This window comes from Malus sylvestris, chromosome 5 (genome assembly GCF_916048215.2).
Source record: "Malus sylvestris chromosome 5, drMalSylv7.2, whole genome shotgun sequence".
NCBI classification, from domain to species: domain Eukaryota; kingdom Viridiplantae; phylum Streptophyta; class Magnoliopsida; order Rosales; family Rosaceae; genus Malus; species Malus sylvestris.
The window spans coordinates 24,086,143-24,105,339 of NC_062264.1; the positions used below are offsets into that span (position 1 = coordinate 24,086,143).

General features: G+C 39.3%; 3 protein-coding genes across 7 annotated transcripts in view; 2 read left to right on the forward strand and 1 right to left on the reverse strand.

The window, feature by feature from the left end:
• The window catches only part of LOC126621695 (uncharacterized), a 55,931-nt gene that overhangs the window by 5,883 nt on the left and 30,851 nt on the right, over window positions 1-19,197 (forward strand). The gene's annotated exons all lie outside the window — the stretch shown is intronic.
• LOC126621698 (V-type proton ATPase subunit B2) lies at window positions 269-5,337 on the forward strand. Of its 2 annotated transcripts, none has more exons than XM_050290258.1 (15): window positions 269-432; window positions 1,140-1,204; window positions 1,460-1,515; window positions 1,623-1,721; window positions 1,947-2,006; window positions 2,131-2,242; window positions 2,330-2,544; window positions 3,062-3,190; window positions 3,311-3,448; window positions 3,555-3,705; window positions 3,795-3,877; window positions 4,264-4,311; window positions 4,407-4,460; window positions 4,554-4,637; window positions 4,734-5,337. In XM_050290258.1, the coding sequence occupies exons 2-15, from the start codon at window positions 1,147-1,149 to the stop codon at window positions 4,917-4,919; spliced, it is 1,473 nt and encodes a 490-aa protein (XP_050146215.1). In that variant the 5' UTR covers window positions 269-432; window positions 1,140-1,146; the 3' UTR covers window positions 4,920-5,337. The 2 variants fall into 2 exon arrangements, with proteins under 2 accessions (XP_050146215.1, XP_050146216.1); XM_050290259.1 differs by having other exon boundaries at window positions 270-428.
• Window positions 12,921-17,308, reverse strand: LOC126621696 (probable hexosyltransferase MUCI70). Of its 4 annotated transcripts, XR_007623136.1 has the most exons (9): window positions 16,858-17,308; window positions 16,475-16,577; window positions 16,128-16,304; window positions 15,433-15,510; window positions 15,148-15,347; window positions 14,456-14,871; window positions 14,186-14,370; window positions 13,249-14,011; window positions 12,921-13,031 (listed from the first exon to the last, which is right to left on the reverse strand). XR_007623136.1 is itself a non-coding variant. In XM_050290255.1 (8 exons), exons 2-8 carry the CDS (start codon window positions 16,554-16,556, stop codon window positions 13,593-13,595), a joined length of 1,557 nt encoding a protein of 518 aa, XP_050146212.1. In that variant the 5' UTR covers window positions 16,557-16,577; window positions 16,960-17,308; the 3' UTR covers window positions 12,921-13,592. The 4 variants fall into 4 exon arrangements, 3 of the variants coding, with proteins under 3 accessions (XP_050146212.1, XP_050146211.1, XP_050146213.1); XM_050290255.1 differs by having other exon boundaries at window positions 12,921-14,011; window positions 16,960-17,308; XM_050290254.1 differs by having other exon boundaries at window positions 12,921-14,011.

The following is a 19,197-nucleotide window of genomic DNA, read 5'->3' on the forward strand; positions in this document are numbered from 1 at the left end:
TTGTGTCAGTCTTTTTGTTGTCTTTCACATTATTCCCATTATTACCACACACCAAAAATAAAAAAAATACAATTTTATTTAAATTTGCAATTAAATAATTTTAATTTCGTAATTCCGTTGAATCAATTTTAAATTTCTTAATTTCGCTAAATTAAAATTTAATGACATAAATTTTTTAATTTGATGAGCTTAATTTTAATTTTATAATTACGTTTAATCAAATTTCAATAACACGAATTCTTTAAAATTTTGGATATAGGGATTAGAAAGGATTCCTTTCCATTATTTATGTATACCTGAATTTCTAATTTATTTATTTTTCTAGTCCATCAGATATTCAGATCTCACTCTTTCTAATTCGTCTTCCTCCTCCGTTCTGCTCCACTCTCTCTCTCTTCCGCTTGGCTCCGCGCGCTCCAGATCGAAAAGTAGGTACGCTTTCAGATCCGTACGCAAGTATCAGCCGCTTGATCGCAGTTTTACTTGATTCAATTTGACTTTAACCGTCTGATCGTCGACTCCAAAAGGCGCAAACTTCACGTGATTGAAGACCGCGTTCATCGAATTGTTGTTGCAGATCCAAATTTGGTTATTTTTAACCAAGTATTGGAATCAGCAATTGGCTTTGTTTTTGTTTATCTTTTAGCTGTTTTGAATCAATTTTGAGGCTTGTTTGGTTGCTGAGAAAATTGATGGTAATGAAGAATAGCGGAATGTCAAAGACTATAGTTTTCGTTGTTTTGATTCGGAGAAACTCTACCGTACAGTTACCTGAACTTTGTCAAGTATTTAGACATGTTGGATTAATGCAATTCAGTGATTTATTGTGTTTTTCTGATTATTTTTAGTGTTACATTATTTTCCCCCAGCAGCCAAACAGAAAGTAAAAGACTTTGAAATTTTTTATTTTTTAATATTTTCTGTTCTCATTAACCTGCGTGCCCCTAGTGATAATTAAGCTCAATCGTATTGATATGATCTAAATCTTCACTCATTTGGTTCGACTAATTGGAAATTTAACTTTAGGAAGTGGTGTTAGTTGTCATCTTACAGATTTGGTTTCAGAATTCGCAGTTCATTTGGATGGCTTCTATTGGTTTTTTGTTCGTAATTGCTGATAATTTTTCTTTTTCATGAAGATTGCAAATGGCTGTTTCACAAAACAATCACGACATGGACGAGGGAAACCTAGAGGTCGGAATGGGTAAGTCTTGGACTGGTTTACTTCATACTTTTGTGGTAGACAGGGTGAAGTAATTTGATGAGGTAATAGCTATAGTGGGCATGCAGTTTTTGGTCAAAACTCATTAGTCGTAATGGAATCAATATGAGTCAGATGTCAAACTCTTCAAATATGTCCTGTTAGAAAGTCTTAGCATTGCGATGATTGTTTTATGGAGTGTTACACTTACATTAATGGTGTCAAGTTTGACATTTTCACCTTACATTGACATTGCAGAATACAGAACTGTGTCTGGTGTGGCCGGACCTCTGGTTATCCTTGAAAAAGTTAAGGTAGGTTATCCGCTCGCTTACTCATTTAAAATGTTTTTAAGCTTTCTCAACAGGGAATTTGTCCTCTTCAGAATAAAAAACTAATGTATACTCTTAAACTGCCCCAGGGACCTAAGTTTCAAGAGATTGTTAATATTCGTTTGGGAGATGGAACAACTCGACGTGGTCAGGTCCTGGAAGTTGATGGAGAGAAAGCTATTGTACAGGTGACTGCTGTGTAATGATTATTGGTTTCTTGTGGTTTTGCCCCTTCATATCATTCTGGCATAGGTGCATAATTTTGAGAATTTGTAGTTTTGGGGGCTTGTGTGCATCTTCTGGGACAGCAGCTGTTTTGATTGTCTTAACCTTTTTAAATAATAGCATCATTAGGTTTTCTGCAATGTGCTTATTATTTTGACTGTTTACACAATCAATTTATATGCTGCCAGGTTTTCGAAGGAACATCTGGAATTGACAACAAGTACACTACTGTGCAATTCACAGGAGAGGTATTAAACCCTCTAATTATATTCTTCCTTCATTGAATTGCGGAATCAAGAATAAATATATATTCTGACATGAACCGTAGAACCAATTATGCTGTTTTGACCCTCCCCCTTGCATATTTGTCAGGTTTTGAAAACTCCAGTCTCACTTGACATGCTTGGGCGCATCTTTAATGGCTCTGGGAAGCCCATTGATAATGGCCCCCCTATTTTGCCTGAGGCTTACCTAGACATATCTGGTGTGTTATTTGTTTCAATGAAAATAACTTATGCTCCAAGTTTCTTTGCATTAACATGCGTGTCAATCTATTGTTTGTCATCTCCAGGGAGTTCTATTAATCCTAGTGAGAGAACATATCCTGAAGAAATGATTCAGACTGGAATTTCTACTATTGATGTCATGAACTCCATTGCTAGAGGACAAAAAATCCCCCTTTTCTCTGCTGCTGGTCTTCCTCATAATGAAATAGCTGCTCAGATATGTCGCCAGGCCGGTTTGGTCAAGCGGTTGGAGAAATCTGAGAGTCTTCTTGACGCTGGGGTATGCTTTATTTTAAATATATATATATTTTTTTTAGCCAGCAGAGATCACATATATCTACTATTTTCATGTTCGACAGTCTTAAGTGCATGTGTAACATTATTTTACAAATAGCCAAATTGTTATGGCAAAACATCTTTGATTTCAAAACGAAATTCATTTACATTTAGTCATTTGATAAGATAGTAATCTTGATGATTCTAGTACATTGGAACTCCTAGTTAAATGAGTAAGTACTAGAAAAGAGCCTGCTCAGCTTGCTCGAAATAGTTTGAGCGCTTCACTAAAAATTTTGATTTGGGCCTCTTTATGTTTTTAAGTTTTGAATTTTCGCAGAAATTTGAAGAAAAAGTAATTGCAAACAAAACAAAGCAACAGTGAGAAAATAAATAACAGTAATAGGCTCCTTTTGCTTTTCAAGTTAATGGATTATTGTACATGGATAGGTGCTTGATTTATCACAAATTATCATTGTCTTCTAGCATTCATGTGACTAACCTACATTGTGAAATTACAGGACGTAGAAGACGACAACTTTGCCATTGTGTTTGCAGCTATGGGAGTAAATATGGAGACTGCACAGTTCTTTAAGCGTGATTTTGAGGAAAATGGTTCAATGGAGAGAGTGACCCTTTTTCTGAATCTGGTATATTATGAAGTGAACATATGAAGCGTTTCATGATATGTTTGTAACTTTTTTTCTTTTCAAATATCTCATGAGATTTCTATTTAGCCTAAATGTGTTTTCTGCCATTTTCTTCTACAGGCAAATGACCCTACAATTGAACGCATTATTACTCCTCGTATTGCTCTTACTACTGCAGAATATTTGGCATATGAATGTGGGAAGCACGTTCTTGTCATTCTCACAGATATGAGTTCTTATGCTGACGCTCTTCGTGAGGTAACATGAAAAAGTTTCTAATTATGAATTCACAAATTACGTGCCTCATTTTCATCTTCGTTCTTATATTAATTTCCATGACACAAACTGCTGATTGCTACTGCAGGTGTCTGCTGCCCGAGAGGAAGTGCCGGGAAGGCGTGGATACCCTGGGTACATGTATACTGATCTGGCACAAATCTATGAGCGTGCTGGACGAATTGAAGGGCGAAAAGGCTCTATTACCCAAATTCCAATTTTAACTATGCCAAATGATGGTAATGCTTGTTGTTACATGTTGATGGTCTCATATCATGCATCCAAGTGATATTCCTTAACTCAATCTTTAATTTCTTTATCTGCCCAGATATTACCCACCCCACTCCAGATCTTACTGGATATATTACTGAGGGACAGATATACATTGACAGGCAGCTCCACAACAGACAGGTTACTAAAATTTTATCATTTTTCATTGGATTAAGAAACAAGGTCTTGAGTATCTGCTCGTGGTCATGCATTCAGAATGCAAATCACAATACAACATTCGGCATGGTTTAATTCAAGGGAATTTACCATGGTTTTATCGTTTGTATTCCCATGGCCTTGGGAGTCTTTCATCAAGGTTTAATTTGATGAAATTGTTGTTGCGGTTGCTGCTGTATCAGTCCATTAAAAAAACTATGATTTAGCTTGATACTAAATCAAGGTAATTAATGATGCTTTTAGAAAGTTGGCTCTCTATGTTTGGTAAAAGTCCAAAGAGGTGGTAACGATCAGATATGTGGAGATTATAAATGAACTGAACTAACTATTAAGTTCTTTAACCTGTGCAGATATACCCACCAATCAATGTCCTTCCATCACTATCTCGTCTGATGAAGGTAATGATACATTGATGTCAACTCTAAAGATAGAGAGCTTTTTCATCCTCCTACAATAATGGGGGTTAAAATAAAATTGTTGGCTATAATTGCAGAGTGCTATTGGTGAAGGCATGACTCGCCGGGATCATTCTGATGTATCAAATCAGGTTTGTTTGGGGTTCCCTGGTAGTATCTATTTTAATCCGTCTTCACTTAAAAGCCTTCTAATCTTTCCCTCTCATGCAATGTTTGACTTTCAGTTATATGCAAATTATGCTATTGGGAAGGATGTCCAGGCAATGAAAGCTGTGGTCGGAGAAGAAGCACTTTCCTCGGAGGACTTGGTAATATTTCCCATATTCTTATTGAGAATGCTTCTGTTTATTAGCAATCACCTTCTGGAAGAAATTGATGTGATTTTTCTTTTGAATGAAACACAGCTATACCTGGAGTTCTTGGACAAATTTGAGAAGAAGTTTGTGTCCCAAGGAGCCTATGACACCCGTAACATCTTCCAGTCCCTTGATTTGGCATGGACGTTGCTGCGAATCTTCCCCCGTGAGCTTCTCCACCGTATACCTGCGAAGACCCTTGACCTGTTCTACAGCAGAGATGCAACTAATTGATGGAGTTCAGAGATCCCCGTTTGTCGAAGTTCTTCAGCCTATTTAGCCATCAATGAGCTCTGCAATTCGTTTATTGATTCTCTGCCCGCCTAGGTTTGCATCTCTTCTTTCCCGGCATATATAATAAAGGTTGCGGTCGGTTCAAGTCCCTGAAAGGTCTTGGCTAGTCCAGATTTTATTTCAATGAGCACGTTTAGAGATCTTGTAGCGCTTTGTATTTTCGTTTCTCATTTGTTAGTTGGTCACCCAGTTGTTGTTTGATTATTTTTTTTTCCTCCCCAAGTGAAAGTTTCGGAAACAGTCGAGGCCATCTAGGATCCAAAAAGCCCCTTCAGTAGTATATATTTGCTTTGTTTCAAGACCCCTATTATTTATTTTGTAATCTGTCATTTTTGCTTCTTATTAAATATTTCCTCTGTCTTTGATGTCTGTCTTGTGTATTTAGACATGCGAACGCGCCCAAGTTTGGTTCATTTAAATCTGAAATAAAATGAGTATTAGTATTCACCCTTTGTTAGTATCTCACCAAATCAATACGAGGTGGTTGGTTTTCATCCCCCGTTATAAGAAAGTCTCGCTGCAGATGTGGATTAGATGCAGTGTGTACGCTTTCTTACATTCAAGTTCGAACCTCTATAGACTAGAGACTAAAGAGAGCTTAGGATATTATTGCCCTAGTGAGAGAAAAAAAGGCCAAAAAAAATTCAAATTTATGCTTGCCCTTAAATCTACTCCAACACTTGGAATAAAACTCAAATTTTAGGTTCTAAACTTGCTCCAACTCTTAGGGCAAATATGAGTTCTAATCCAAAAATTATTTATGGGGCAAATTAGCCTAAGATTTCCCCGGGTTAGTGAGGCTAGGCCATCATATATGTGTACATTTTTTCTTTTTATATTTATAAATTCATTGAATCTAACGGCTAAGGTTTAATATGATCAAATTCAACGGTAAAAAAATGATCTAACGGTCAAATTTTAAATCTAACGGCTACAACAACAACAACAACAACAACAACAAAGCCTTTTCCCACTAAGTGGGGTCGGCTATATGAATCCTAGAACGTCATTGCGCTCGGTTTTGTGTCATGTCCTCCGTTAGATCCAAGTACTCTAAGTCTTTTCTTAGTCTCTTCCAAAGTTTTCCTAGGTCTTCCTCTACCCCTTCGGCCCTGAACCTCTGTCCCGTAGTCACATCTTCGAACCGGAGCGTCAGTCGGCCTTCTTTGCACATGTCCAAATCACCGGAGCTGATTTTCTCTCATCTTTCCTACAATTTCGGCTACTCCTACTTTACCTCGGATATCCTCATTCCCAATCTTATCCTTTCTCGTGTGCCCACACATCCCACGAAGCATCCTCATCTCCGCTACACCCATTTTGTGTACGTGTTGATGCTTCACCGCCCAACATTCTGTGCCATACAACATCGCTGGCCTTATTGCCGTCCTATAAAATTTTCCCTTGAGCTTCAGTGGCCTACGACGGTCACACAACACGCCGGATGCACTCTTACACTTCATCCATCCAGCTCGTATTCTATGGTTGAGATCTCCATCTAATTCTCCGTTCTCTTGCAAGATAGATCCTAGGTGGCGAAAACGGTCGCTTTTTGTGATCTTCGCTAGATTGCTCCGGTCATTAGTGTGGATAAGTATATAAATGGATAGAGATAGGAAAGCAAACACAAGATGTACGTGGTTCACCCAGATTGGCTACGTCCACGGAATAGAAGAGTTCTCATTAATTGTGAAGGGTTTACACAAGTACATAGGTTCAAGCTCTCCTTTAGTGAGTACAAGTGAATGATTTAGTACAAATGACATTAGGAAATATTGTGGGAGAATGATCTCGTAATCGCGAAACTTCTAAATATCGGAGTGTGGTGTCGTCTTGACTTGCCTTATCTGTCTCATAGGTAGATGTGGCATCTTCTCTGGAAGTACTCTTCCTCCATCCAGGGGTGGTATCTTTAACTGGTGGAGATGCACAAGGTAATGTATCAATTTCACTTGAAGCTTACTTGTAGTTTCAGGCTTGGTCAAGCGCGATACAAACCATGTAGTAGGAGTCCCCCAAGTTGCCGAGCTAGGGGGTCTGCTGAAAGAGGTGACAGACAAGGTAAGCAATCAGAGCTCCGACTGATTGTTCACCTTCTCCCCATCTTGCAGCAGCATGAAGGATAAAGAGAAGAAAAATGAGAAGAGATGATATGAGATACTTTTGCTTTTGAAGAAGTAACTTTCCACAGGCTTATTCGTGAACTGAGCTGGAGGGTTTTCTGGTTTCCTCCAGAATATAAGGCCGACTGAAGAATTTGAGGGTCAAAACAAGTCCATCAAATCTAGAGTACGTTCCACCCTGCTGATATGGGATACTTTTGCTTTTGACAGAGTAATGAATGTATCGGCACGTGTGCTGTTACGCTTGTCTCCACATGCTTCCTTGTATCCTTCGCACTTGCCCTATCTGTTCCTCAAGCAGATGTGGAATCTTCCCTGGAAACATAAGATGTTGAAGATGAGTACTCGAGAGCAATGTCAGGTAAGTAATCAGGTAAGGGGTTCCAGGCAATCAGTTCCTGGCTGGAAGCTTGATTCCAAGTGCTGACTGATTGCTCTCTTTCTCCTTGTCTTGCAGGTAAAAACAAGGCCAAAGGAAAAGACAGGGAAAAAGCATGATATGGGATACTCTTGCTTTTAACCCTGATGATATGAGATATTCTTGCTCTAGTATAGCTTGTTTGCAGAGGTATTATCGGGGGGAAAGAAAGCTGAATATTTCGAAAGGCTTCGTTGGGAGTGCCCTCTCAGATATGATGAAGGGTTGAGCATTTTTGCAGGTCTGCCTGTCCGTTGGGGATGAAGGTCGACATATATAGGAGTCTCCCTAACAACAAGTAGTAATGCTATTCCTTTACCCTGCTTGGTCATAGCACGGTAGTGGGAGCTGCTAGTTTCACATGTTTTAACTCTGTCAGAGCACTTTGAAAAAGTGGTCTGTGGTATCTGGCTCTCGAGATTCGGAGAACGATGCCTCTTCGATTTTTGAGAAAGCAATCATGCTGGGGGTCTGGCTCTCGAGATTCGGAGAGCAGTGTCTCTTCGATTTTTGAGAAAGTAATCATGTTGGGAGTCTGGCTCTCGAGATTCGGAGGGCGGTGCCTCTTCGATTTTGGAGCAAGCAATCCTGTTGGGAGTGTTGTCTCGAATGTGAGTAAAGGTTGGACATGTTTGCTAGTCTACCTTGCCACGAAGCACAAAGGTTGACACATAGGGACTTTCCAATTATCCAGCAATGGTACTGTTCCTTTACCCTCTCTTCGCTTTTGAGAAAGTAGTCATGTTGGGAGTCTGGCTCTCGAGATTCGGAGGACGGTGCCTCTTCGATTTTGGAGCAAGCAATCTTGTTGGGAGTGTTTTCTCGAATGTGAGTAAAGGTTGGGCATGCTTGCTAGTCTACCTTGCCACGAAGCACAGAGGTTGACACACAGGGACTTTCCAATTATCCAGCAGTGGTACTGTTCCTTTACCCTTGTGGGTAATAATATGGTAGCTAGACCTTCAAAATTTATGTGTCTAAACTTTGCTAGTGCTGTTTCTTTGCTATTCTTTTACCTTTCTTGGTCAGAGCGATGTAGTGGGAGCTGCAAGCTTCACGTGCTCAACTTTGGCAGAGAACTTTGGCAAAGTTATCTGTGGTACCCATGAGCTATTGTTGCGTGTGGGAAGTGGGTGATTGAACAGTAAGATTCATGTGCTTTCTACTTCACCAGAAGTCTTCGACAGAATGCCCATAATTTCTGCAAAGCTGAGTGTGCGTGTGACAGGTGCTGACAAGGCTAGAAAAGTAGGTGCCTCTTCGATTTCTGAGATCGGCCCTCGTGGTCTCTGAGCAGCCCAGCTTTTGAGAAAGCGAGCGCCTCTTCAATTGATTCGGAGAACGATGCCTCATCGATTTTTGAGAAAGCAATCATGTTGGGGGTCTGGCTCTCGAAGATTCGGGGAGCAGTGTCTCTTCGATTTTTGAGAAAGTAATCATGTTGGGAGTCTGGCTCTCGAGATTCGGAGGGCGGCGCCTCTTCGATTTTGGAGCAAGCAATCTTGTTGGGATTGTTTTCTCGAATGTGAGTAAAGGTTGGGCATGTTTGCTAGTCTACCTTGCCACGAAGCACAGAGGTTGACACATAGGGACTTTCCAATTATCCAGCAATGGTACTGTTCCTTTACCCTCTCTTCGATTTTTAAGAAAGTAGTCATGTTGGGAGTCTGGCTCTCGAGATTCGGAGGACGGTGCCTCTTCGATTTTGGAGCAAGCAATCTTATTGGGAGTGTTTTCTCGAATGTGAGTAAAGGTTGGGCATGTTTGCTAGTCTACCTTGCCACGAAGCACAGAGGTTGACACATAGGGACTTTCCAATTATCCAGCAATGGTACTGTTCCTTTACCCTCTCTTCGATTTTTAAGAAAGTAGTCATGTTGGAAGTCTAGCTCTCGAGATTCGGAGGACGGTGCCTCTTCGATTTTGGAGCAAGCAATCTTATTGGGAGTGTTTTCTCGAATGTGAGTAAAGGTTGGGCATGTTTGCTAGTCTACCTTGCCACGAAGCACAGAGGTTGACACACAGGGACTTTCCAATTATCCAGCAGTGGTACTGTTCCTTTACCCTTGTGGGTAATAATATGGTAGCTAGACCTTCAAAATTTATGGGTCTAAACTTTGTTAATGCTGTTTCTTTGCTATTCTTTTACCCTTCTTGGTCAGAGCGATGTAGTGGGAGCTGCAAGCTTCACGTGCTCAACTTTGGCAGAGAACTTTGGCAAAGTTATATGTGGTACCCATGAGCTATTGTTGCGTGTGGGAAGTGGGTGATTGAACAGTAAGATTCATGTGTTTTCTACTTCCCCAGAAGTCTTCGACAGAATGCCCATAATTTCCGCAAAGCTGAGTGTGCGTGTGACAAGTGCTGACAAGGCTGGAAAAGTAGGTGCCTCTTCGATTTCTGAGATCGGCCCTCGTGGTCTCTGGGGAGCCCAGCTTTTGAGAAAGCGAGCGCCTCTTCGATTTCTGAGATCGGCCTTCTTGGTCTTTGAGCAGCCCAACTTTTGAGAAAGCAAACGCCTCTTCGATTTCTAAGATCAACCCTCGTGATCTCTAAGCAGCCCAGCTTTTGAGAAAGCAAACGCCTCTTCGATTTCTGAGCAGGCGCCTCTTCGATTTCTGAAGCTCCGTCGAGTGCAGATTTTTATAGGGGCTGGCATTAAGTTCCAAAGCACACTTGAATCTCCACCAGTAGAAGCTTCATTCTTGCACTTCTAAGATCTTGATTTGTCCGACCTCTTCTCTCTTCAACACCTTTGAAAATGTCTGGCCTCTCCGACCGTCGTTTTGACTTGAACCTTGTTGAAGAGGCAGCCCCGCCTTCTCCAGACAACATATGGCGCCCATCCTTCGTCTCCCCTACTGGTCCTCTTACCGTTGGGGATTCCGTGATGAAGAATGATATGACCGCTGCGGTGGTGGCCAGGAACCTTCTCACTCCCAAAGATAACAGACTACTTTCCAAACGGTCTGATGAGTTAGCTGTTAAGGATTCGCTGGCTCTCAGTGTTCAGTGTGCAGGTTCTGTGTCTAATATGGCCCAACGCCTATTTGCGCGAACCCGCCAAGTTGAATCATTGGCGGCTGAAGTGATGAGTCTCAAACAGGAAATTAGAGGGCTCAAGCATGAGAATAAACAGTTGCACCGGCTCGCACATGACTATGCTACAAACATGAAGAGGAAGCTTGACCAGATGAAGGAAACTGATGGTCAGGTTTTACTTGATCATCAGAGATTTGTGGGTTTGTTCCAAAGGCATTTATTGCCTTCGTCTTCTGGGGCTGTACCGCGTAATGAAGCTCCGAATGATCAACCTCTGATGCCTCCTCCTTCTAGGGTTCTGTCCAGTACTGAGGCTCCAAATGATCCCCCTCCGGTGCCTTCTCTTTCTGGGGCTGTACCGACTGCTGAGACTTCTCCTAAGCAACCTTTGTGAAGGCTCCCTCTTGTGTGTTTATTTTGACTCATGTATATGTACATATTTGTAGCTTATCGGGGATATCAATAAATAAGCTTTCCTTCATTTCAACGAATTGTGTTAAATACACCAAAGCCTTCTTCGCTAAGTTCTTTGAATTTTCTTTTGTTGAAGCTTGTATATTGAAGCTTTCTGAGTGGAGCATGTAGGTTGGGGTAGTGTTCCCTTAATTTCCCGAGTGAGGAAAACTTCTCGGTTGGAGACTTGGAAAATCCAAGTCACTGAGTGGGATCGGCTATATGAATCTTAGAACGCCATTGTGCTCGATCCTGTGTCATGTCCTTCGTTAGATCCAAGTACTCTAAGTCTTTTCTTAGAGTCTCTTCCAAATTTTTCCTAGGTCTTCCTCTACCCCTTCGGCCCTGAACCTCTGTCCCATAGTCGCATCTTCTAATCGGAGCGTCAGTAGGCCTTCTTTGCACATGTCCAAACCACCGTAACCGATTTTCTCTCATCTTTCCTTCAATTTCGGCTACTCCTACTTTACCCCGGATATCCTCATTCCTAATCTTATCCTTTCTCGTGTGCCCACACATCCAACGAAGCATCCTCATCTCCGCTACACCCATTTTGTGTACGTGTTGATGTTTCACCGCCCAACATTCTGTGCCATACAGCATCGCCGGCCTTATTGCCGTCCTATAAAATTTTCCCTTGAGCTTCAGTGGCATACGGCGGTCACACAACACGCCGGATGCACTCTTCCACTTCATCCATCCAGCTTGTATTCTATGGTTGAGATCTCCATCTAATTCTCCGTTCTTTTGCAAGATAGATCCTAGGTAACGAAAACGGTCGCTCTTTGGTATTTCTTGATCTCCGATCCTCACCCCTAACTCGTTTTGGCCTCCATTTGCACTGAACTTGCACTCCATATATTCTGTCTTTGATCGGCTTAGGCGAAGACCTTTAGATTCCAACACTTCTCTCCAAAGGTTAAGCTTTGCATTTACCCCTTCCTGAGTTTCATCTATCAACACTATATCGTCTGCGAAAAGCATACACCAAGGAATATCATCTTGAATATGTCCTGTTAACTCATCCATTACCAACGCAAAAAGGTAAGGACTTAAGGATGAGCCTTGATGTAATCCTACAGTTATGGGAAAGCTTTCGGTTTGTCCTTCATGAGTTCTTACGGCAGTCTTTGCTCCTTCATACATATCCTTTACGGCAGTCTTTTATGTGTTTCATATTCTTTCATAGTGTTTCATGAGTTTTATGGTATCAGTTTAGTATTTTTCAATACTTATCGGAATCTAAATATTTTTAGGTTAAAATGTTCATAAAATTAAATTAGGATATACTACATATTTTTTTTCTTTTTAAAAAGTTACTTTAAGAAAAAAATTATCTTAAATTCATTCTTTAATAATTTCGTGTTAAAAATTTAACCCACAAGGATTGGAGGAGAAAAATTATTTCTGGGTTAAAATTTTTTTAGTTTGAACTTAAGGGTTGGAAATGGTCTAGAAGGGCTAAAAGTGCTTAGTGCTGGGTCTAATAAGGTCCTTACTCCTTTCTATAAAAGTTTTGTTGCTTTTAAGTTTTCAGCAAAAGTGCTTATAAGCCGAAGCGGTTACACAGAATAATAACGGTACGACAAAAGACAAGAGCCTGGGTAGTGTGGAAGCAGCAGTTACATATTCTCCATTTCAGATCATAGTAAAATACGGAATGGATATAAAAAACGTGGATTATTCAGCAACTTTGCTAAAATAGTACTTTGAAAAATTTGGCCTTTTTTTTAAAAATTTTAATATTTTATTTATCATTTCTTCAATAATATGCTACATATGCATATAAAAAACATGAATTTTATGTGTCAAAATAACGTGTAGCAAACGTACAAGATACATATACACATGTATAATACATTGGAGTTTTAAAAAAACATGCAATTTAACTAATACTTAAACGTGTACGGAAAAGCAGAAGTATTACTGAAAAATATGCACATATGCGTATAATACACATATTCACTAATTATGCTTCAGATACACATTAATCAATCAATCTTGCATTTTTTTTTTCTAGTAGAGGTCGCATTAATCTAATCAATCACTAATTATGCTTCAGATACACATTAATTAGAGGTCGCACTTGGTGCGATGGCAAGTGCCTTCGCCCATGAGCGGTAGGTCTCGGGTTCGAGACTTGGGAGCAGCCTCTCCATAAATGGGGGTAAGGCTAGCCGACATTCACCTCTCCCAGACCCTGCGTAAAGCGGGAGCCTGCACTGGGTACGACCCTTTTTAGTACCCCAGTAAAAACAATATATATACTCTATACTGTTTTTCCTTCCATTTTCTACCATCGGAACTCAAATAGATGCTAAACAAACGGTATCAAAATAGTACACAATGTGTTTCCAGTTTGAATCTCAGTGGTAGCAGAAAGGTTGCTGCAATTTCCTTGTTAATCATCTCTACAACACCCAGACCCAGAAATTTAAACGACCCGACGCTGCTATTCTTCTTCCTCTTCCTCTTCTTTTTATATACCGTTCGAGTCTCTTCTGGGATGACAGAAAATAGAGAACCAGGAGGAGCTCAATAAAAACTTCACACGACCAAATGGATCCAATTCACCCCTCAGCCAGCTTTCGACGTTCTTGCCACAGGGGGTAGGACAACTGAATCAAGATTTGCAGGGTAAGGAGTCCACAAGCCTAAGCCTCCCCTACTTTCTATCAAACCATTTTTTGCATTGGCCTGGTCCCAATCTTTACCCTTATTCGAAATAGTTCCTTTCCCCTTGAGCTGATTCCAACTTGTTACCCACTCTATACGAGAAGAATGCTCCCTTATGTGCGGATGCAACACAAACAGGGAATTGTACTCGCAATTCGGAAACATAAAGAACTTAAACAAACCCCCTAACCGGTACACAACATAACCAAAACTCAGTTGGTCTCTTGGTGTGAAGAGGTGGACCTCATTGAACCACAAGCAGCTAAACAAATTACTCATCGCAGTATGTTCCCGTATGATAATGGCACCCTCTGGTACATCTACATACAATAGCTTCCATCAATACTTTTAATAAATAGTATTATACCAATGCATATGTAGATAGTATTAGACATTCACTTTGTCGGCAGGTGCCTGTAACTTGAAGCAGAGGAGAAAGAAATAAGCAAAACCAACAAATGACACAACTCAAAATCTACGGTGTTCCTTCTTACCACTAACGGTTTTCTTGGTTGGATCCCATGACTCCAAACCCTCATAACGATAAATTTTCATGTGTAGATCAATAAGAGGTCGAGCATATCGCTTCCTCCGCTTGTTTGCATCAGCCTCCTCGTATATACTGTGATGGTGCTTGTGCTGAGAAATGGCAAATGTATGCTTCCCACGCCATAAATATCTGCAAATCAAATTAGATCCCTTGATAATAGCTATATGCGCACAAACAAATATAGAGAATGAGAAAGATAGAGTCGATTTATTACCTTTCTAAAATTTGCAGTGGATCAACCATGAGCTCCATTTTACCATCGATCCAAATGCTATACTGTGCGTTAGGGTACAAGCGGTGGGTTAATATCTTGGGGACCTTCCCATTCCTTCTTGGTTCATCATATGGTGGATGCTTCAACAAAACAAGACGCCAGATACCAACCCATTTTCCCCCATCATTATCCTCTCTGACAGTGACATTTTCCTTGATAAAATTAAGAGATGTTTCATCGACCGCCATGAGAAAACAGAAGAGCTTCTTAGAACGAGGACTTAAATCTGAAGGTTGATGGGGTACATCATAACCATCAAAAATGCCTGATGCAACCACAAACCTACATTTCTTGGCATATTTGATGTCTGCAGGAGCCATTTCAGCACCACCGTTTCGAATAAAACCACAGTGCACCTGCAGGATATAGACATCAACCAACTCACAATGGAGAATGGAAAAAGTAACACTCTTAAACAGACAGAAAAAGAACAATTCAATAAATAGGAAAGGGAAACACTACATTAAGTTGACAATTTTCTCCATATCCACCACCATTATTTTCAATTATTTTAACATAAGAAGATGCTAAGGAAGTCGGGGCCCTATAACTCTCTTACTTCTGATACCAAAACAAATAATTAAAGAACATGCTTTGACTGAAGATAACAGAGTATTGATGTTTGTCCTTACCTTCATGTCTGATTTTAGTCTAAAACTCTCCTCTCTCTGTGCCCAATTTTGATGTCCTCCGAATAGTGGGGATGACTGAGTTCCTTTGGGCAAAATCTCATCTTCCAAAACATAGGTTAAGTTTTTGACAATTTCATCAGGAGTTCCTCCCTTCGGAATTTTTATCTTATCAGGATCACCGACAACAGGAATTGGGCAGCCTATTTGATATGAAAACAAACAACATTATTAAATAAAACTAATAAGTTATCGATAGTTCAATGTAAAATATTTTAATGTTCTTACGGTGTTGATTTTGTCCTTTTGGTACAAACCCCAGGGAGCCTAACATGGAGAAGACCTTGCTCTCTTTGTTACACATAGCTGCAATTCAAGTGGATCAAAGTACTAAGAACACATATTGGTTTACCTCAAATTAAATGACAGAAACCTTATTTACAAAGCATGCGCTGGTAATATTACAAAATTGTATTTAGCAGCTATTGCAAGTTGATTATCTTACTATTGGATCATCGTGGAAACATTTGATACTCACAAGTTGACAACTATGACCCTTCATACTACAGGAAAGTTTAAACCAACAACAGCGATACATTCAGCATTTGTTCATGTATTTCAAGCCAGACCTTTACAGGCTTACTAAAATATGTTACCCAGACTCGTACAATTAAGTTTTAATTAAAAAAAAATCATAAAAAAATGTTTTATCACCCATGGTATGCAAAGAATTCCTAAAATCCACTGTTCGATATAGATAAAATGTATATGAAGACCAAAAACAGTAGATTTAAACACAAGACTTTGCATTTGTTGGAACAGGGTGCACCAATCAACTAGCCTACTTCAAACATTGGGCATCGGGGCTGAGCCAAACAGCAACAAAAAACATATCAAGCTCAAGCACTGTATTTATAAAACATGAACTCAAACAAAGAACCCAAAGAACTTAATGCATGGTTCCAACAGAAAAATTACGATACCTGAGAAGAAGGAGATAGAAGACTGGCAGGACCAAACATGAAATAATGACGCGAGGAGAATTAGCAGCATCCACAAAATGCCACCTACAAGAACCAATCGAATAAAGCCCTTCTTCCAAACAATCTTCATGGGATAATCCTGCGGCACTCTTCCCAGAGGAAATCCCTCTTCAACATCTGCACCACCAGCACCACCAAACATCTTATTCACATTTTTCATGCTACACAAAATATCCATTTCATCAATCCAAAAATCAATGCTACACCAAAAACCACACATCAATATCTTTAGACTCAACAATTAACATGATACAATTCACAATGGGACGACGGTAGGCTTTGCTTACCTTTACTCTGTTGGTTTAAATTACTCCTTTCGCCTCTACGATGTGTGCGAAAAGATACAGACCGCGGACTCTCTTTATCCATAATCAACCACTACAACTTCAACTGCAGCACAATGCATACATTCTACATTATATATCTAAAGTAAGAACCATAATCAAACACTATCCCCATATTGATTAGCATTATATTATACTTCCCAAAAATCTTCAAACCACGAATCAAGATTAATAAACATATTGCATATAAATTGGTTAACACAAATCAATCCAAGCGAATTCCAGATCTGGGTTACTCACAAAATTGATCAAGTTAATCGGCTGCAATTCAAGTTTGGTTTTTGAATACTGAAAAACGAAATCTTGGGTTGTGAAAATTGACTTACATATTGAAGATGGCGTGGTTGGAACCTCTCCCCATTAAAAGAAACTTCAGGATTTGTAAAAAGAAGAAAGAACCGCAATGTGAACGGTAAATATAAACTTACTCAAAACTTTCCAGAATCCAAAGGTTAACAAGGGAAGGGATTGAAGCCAAAAGCTTGAAATTTCAAAACCCAGATCAAATCTCAGCTGCAGATGCCACCTGAAGCGTGAAAGCGAGCTCCTTTTTCTGGTTTTACCTCAAAGAAAGCACCTTTTTTTTCTTCTGGGTATCCTCCAGAGAGTAAGAGCTGAAATTTAAAAACTTGCCGAGATTGAATTAACCCAAAAACACTGTGATCGAGAGAGAGGAGAGGGAGTATAAATGCCATAAATTAATAATTGGTGTATGAGAAATAAAAAAGATACGTAGATAACACATCTCTAATCTTTGTTTCTGTTTTCTTTGCTTGGGGGTGGTTTTTTTGGTAATTAGCTGACGTTGCCCTTTATGAAGGTTTAGATTCTTGATGGACGGCTCGGATTAAAAAGCAACTCAACAACATGTGCCTCCAAGTTTTCAGACCGAGTAAATTGTAATAATGATTATTCAACTTTAATCAAATTGAAACAATAATCTCTCAACTAAAAATCCATTACTATTGGTCTCTCAACTCATCAAAATGTGTAGCTACGGTCATTTTCATCAAATTCGTCAGAATTTTGTCAAAATGAGTTATGTTGGAAGAACCATTGCTACAATTGGGTCTCTCAACTCATAAAAACGTGTAGCTATGGTCATTTTTATCAACTTCGTCAAAATTTTGTCAAAATGAGTTATGTTGGAAGGACCATTGCTACAATTGGGTTAAAGTTGAGGGATCATTGCTCCAATTGGGTTAAAATTGAGAGACCATTTCTCCAGTTGGATTAAAGTTGAGGGACCAATGGTAATAGATTTTTAGTTGAGGGACCATAGTTGCACGTTTTGATGAGTTGATGGACTAATGATAATAGATTTTTAGTAGAGAGAACATTGCTCCAATTGAGTTAAGAGATTATTGCTACAATTTACTTGTTGAGCTTGTATGACATTTTACTTGAGAGCATTTCCATCGGGGTGCAAATGTGCCAGCACCCATTCAAAAAATTAAGTTGGGGGTCAGTCCATTCACTCCGGTCCACAAACTTGCCTGGCACCCAGCCCAAGCCAGGCAATAGACCAGCCCATTTTTGACAGACCCAGAGACCGGCCTATTTAGCTGGCATGTGTAGTGCACTTGCAAGTGGGCGCGACGCGAGTAGGGGACATGGGTGCAGGCGGCGGGGCCCTCTGTCAGCCCACTTGTTCTTTACCCGGAAGTAGGCGACGTGGCCCTCTCAGCACCGTTGGATTTCCAACAGTAAAAAAAAATTAAATTTTACTTTTAAAATGGACCGTCCGATCACATATCAACGGTCTATGTTTTTTTCCCCAAAAACAAAAATGCACAACGATCATAATTATGACCATTGGCCATGTGATTATGACCATTGGCCATGTGGCAGCTCCTTGGCTCTTGGATTTGAATATTTTCAAATCCAACAGTCCAGATTAATTAACTACATTAAAATTTATTAAAAATACATAAAAAATATTAAAAAATTCAAAACAAATTAATTTTTTTTTATTTTATAAATACCTAACCCTCATCTTCCACCTTTAACCATATTTCAATATTTTCTACACTTTGAGAGAAAAAAATGTCTGTGTGGAAGCTCATTGAAGATGTTGTATTTCTTATTTATTTTTATTTATAGATGTAATTTCTTATTTCTTATTAGTACTTTGTGTAATTTCTTATTTATTATTAGTACTTTATGTAATTCCTTATTTATTGTTAGAACTTTATGCAATTTCAATTTTTTTTTTGTACTTTATTTAAACACATCAAATAAGAATACATAACCTCACCAAATAAACTTAAAAAAAAACAAACAAAATAAAATTACATAAACTTAAAAAAAAATACACTTTGTTCTTCAACCACAAGCTCATTTTAATTATCTTCACTTTCTTGCAATCCCCATTTTTCACAAAATAGTACGTTCGGATAATGACATGTGGCGTTACGAGATTGATTAAAAATCTTATCCGAAATTAAAACTATTTTATTTATTTATTCTTTTATAAAAAAAATTTTAAAAAATTTTAAATGGGCTCGATGCCAGCGCATTTTGTAGGGGTGGAGATCGTTTGTGCTAGCGCATTTTTAGACTGGATGTCAGCGCATTTTTTTAGGGGTAGAGATGCTTTGGTCTATTACTGTTCACTGGGGTATATTATTGTTCACTTGAGTAGATAAATGTGATGGGTGCTGGCG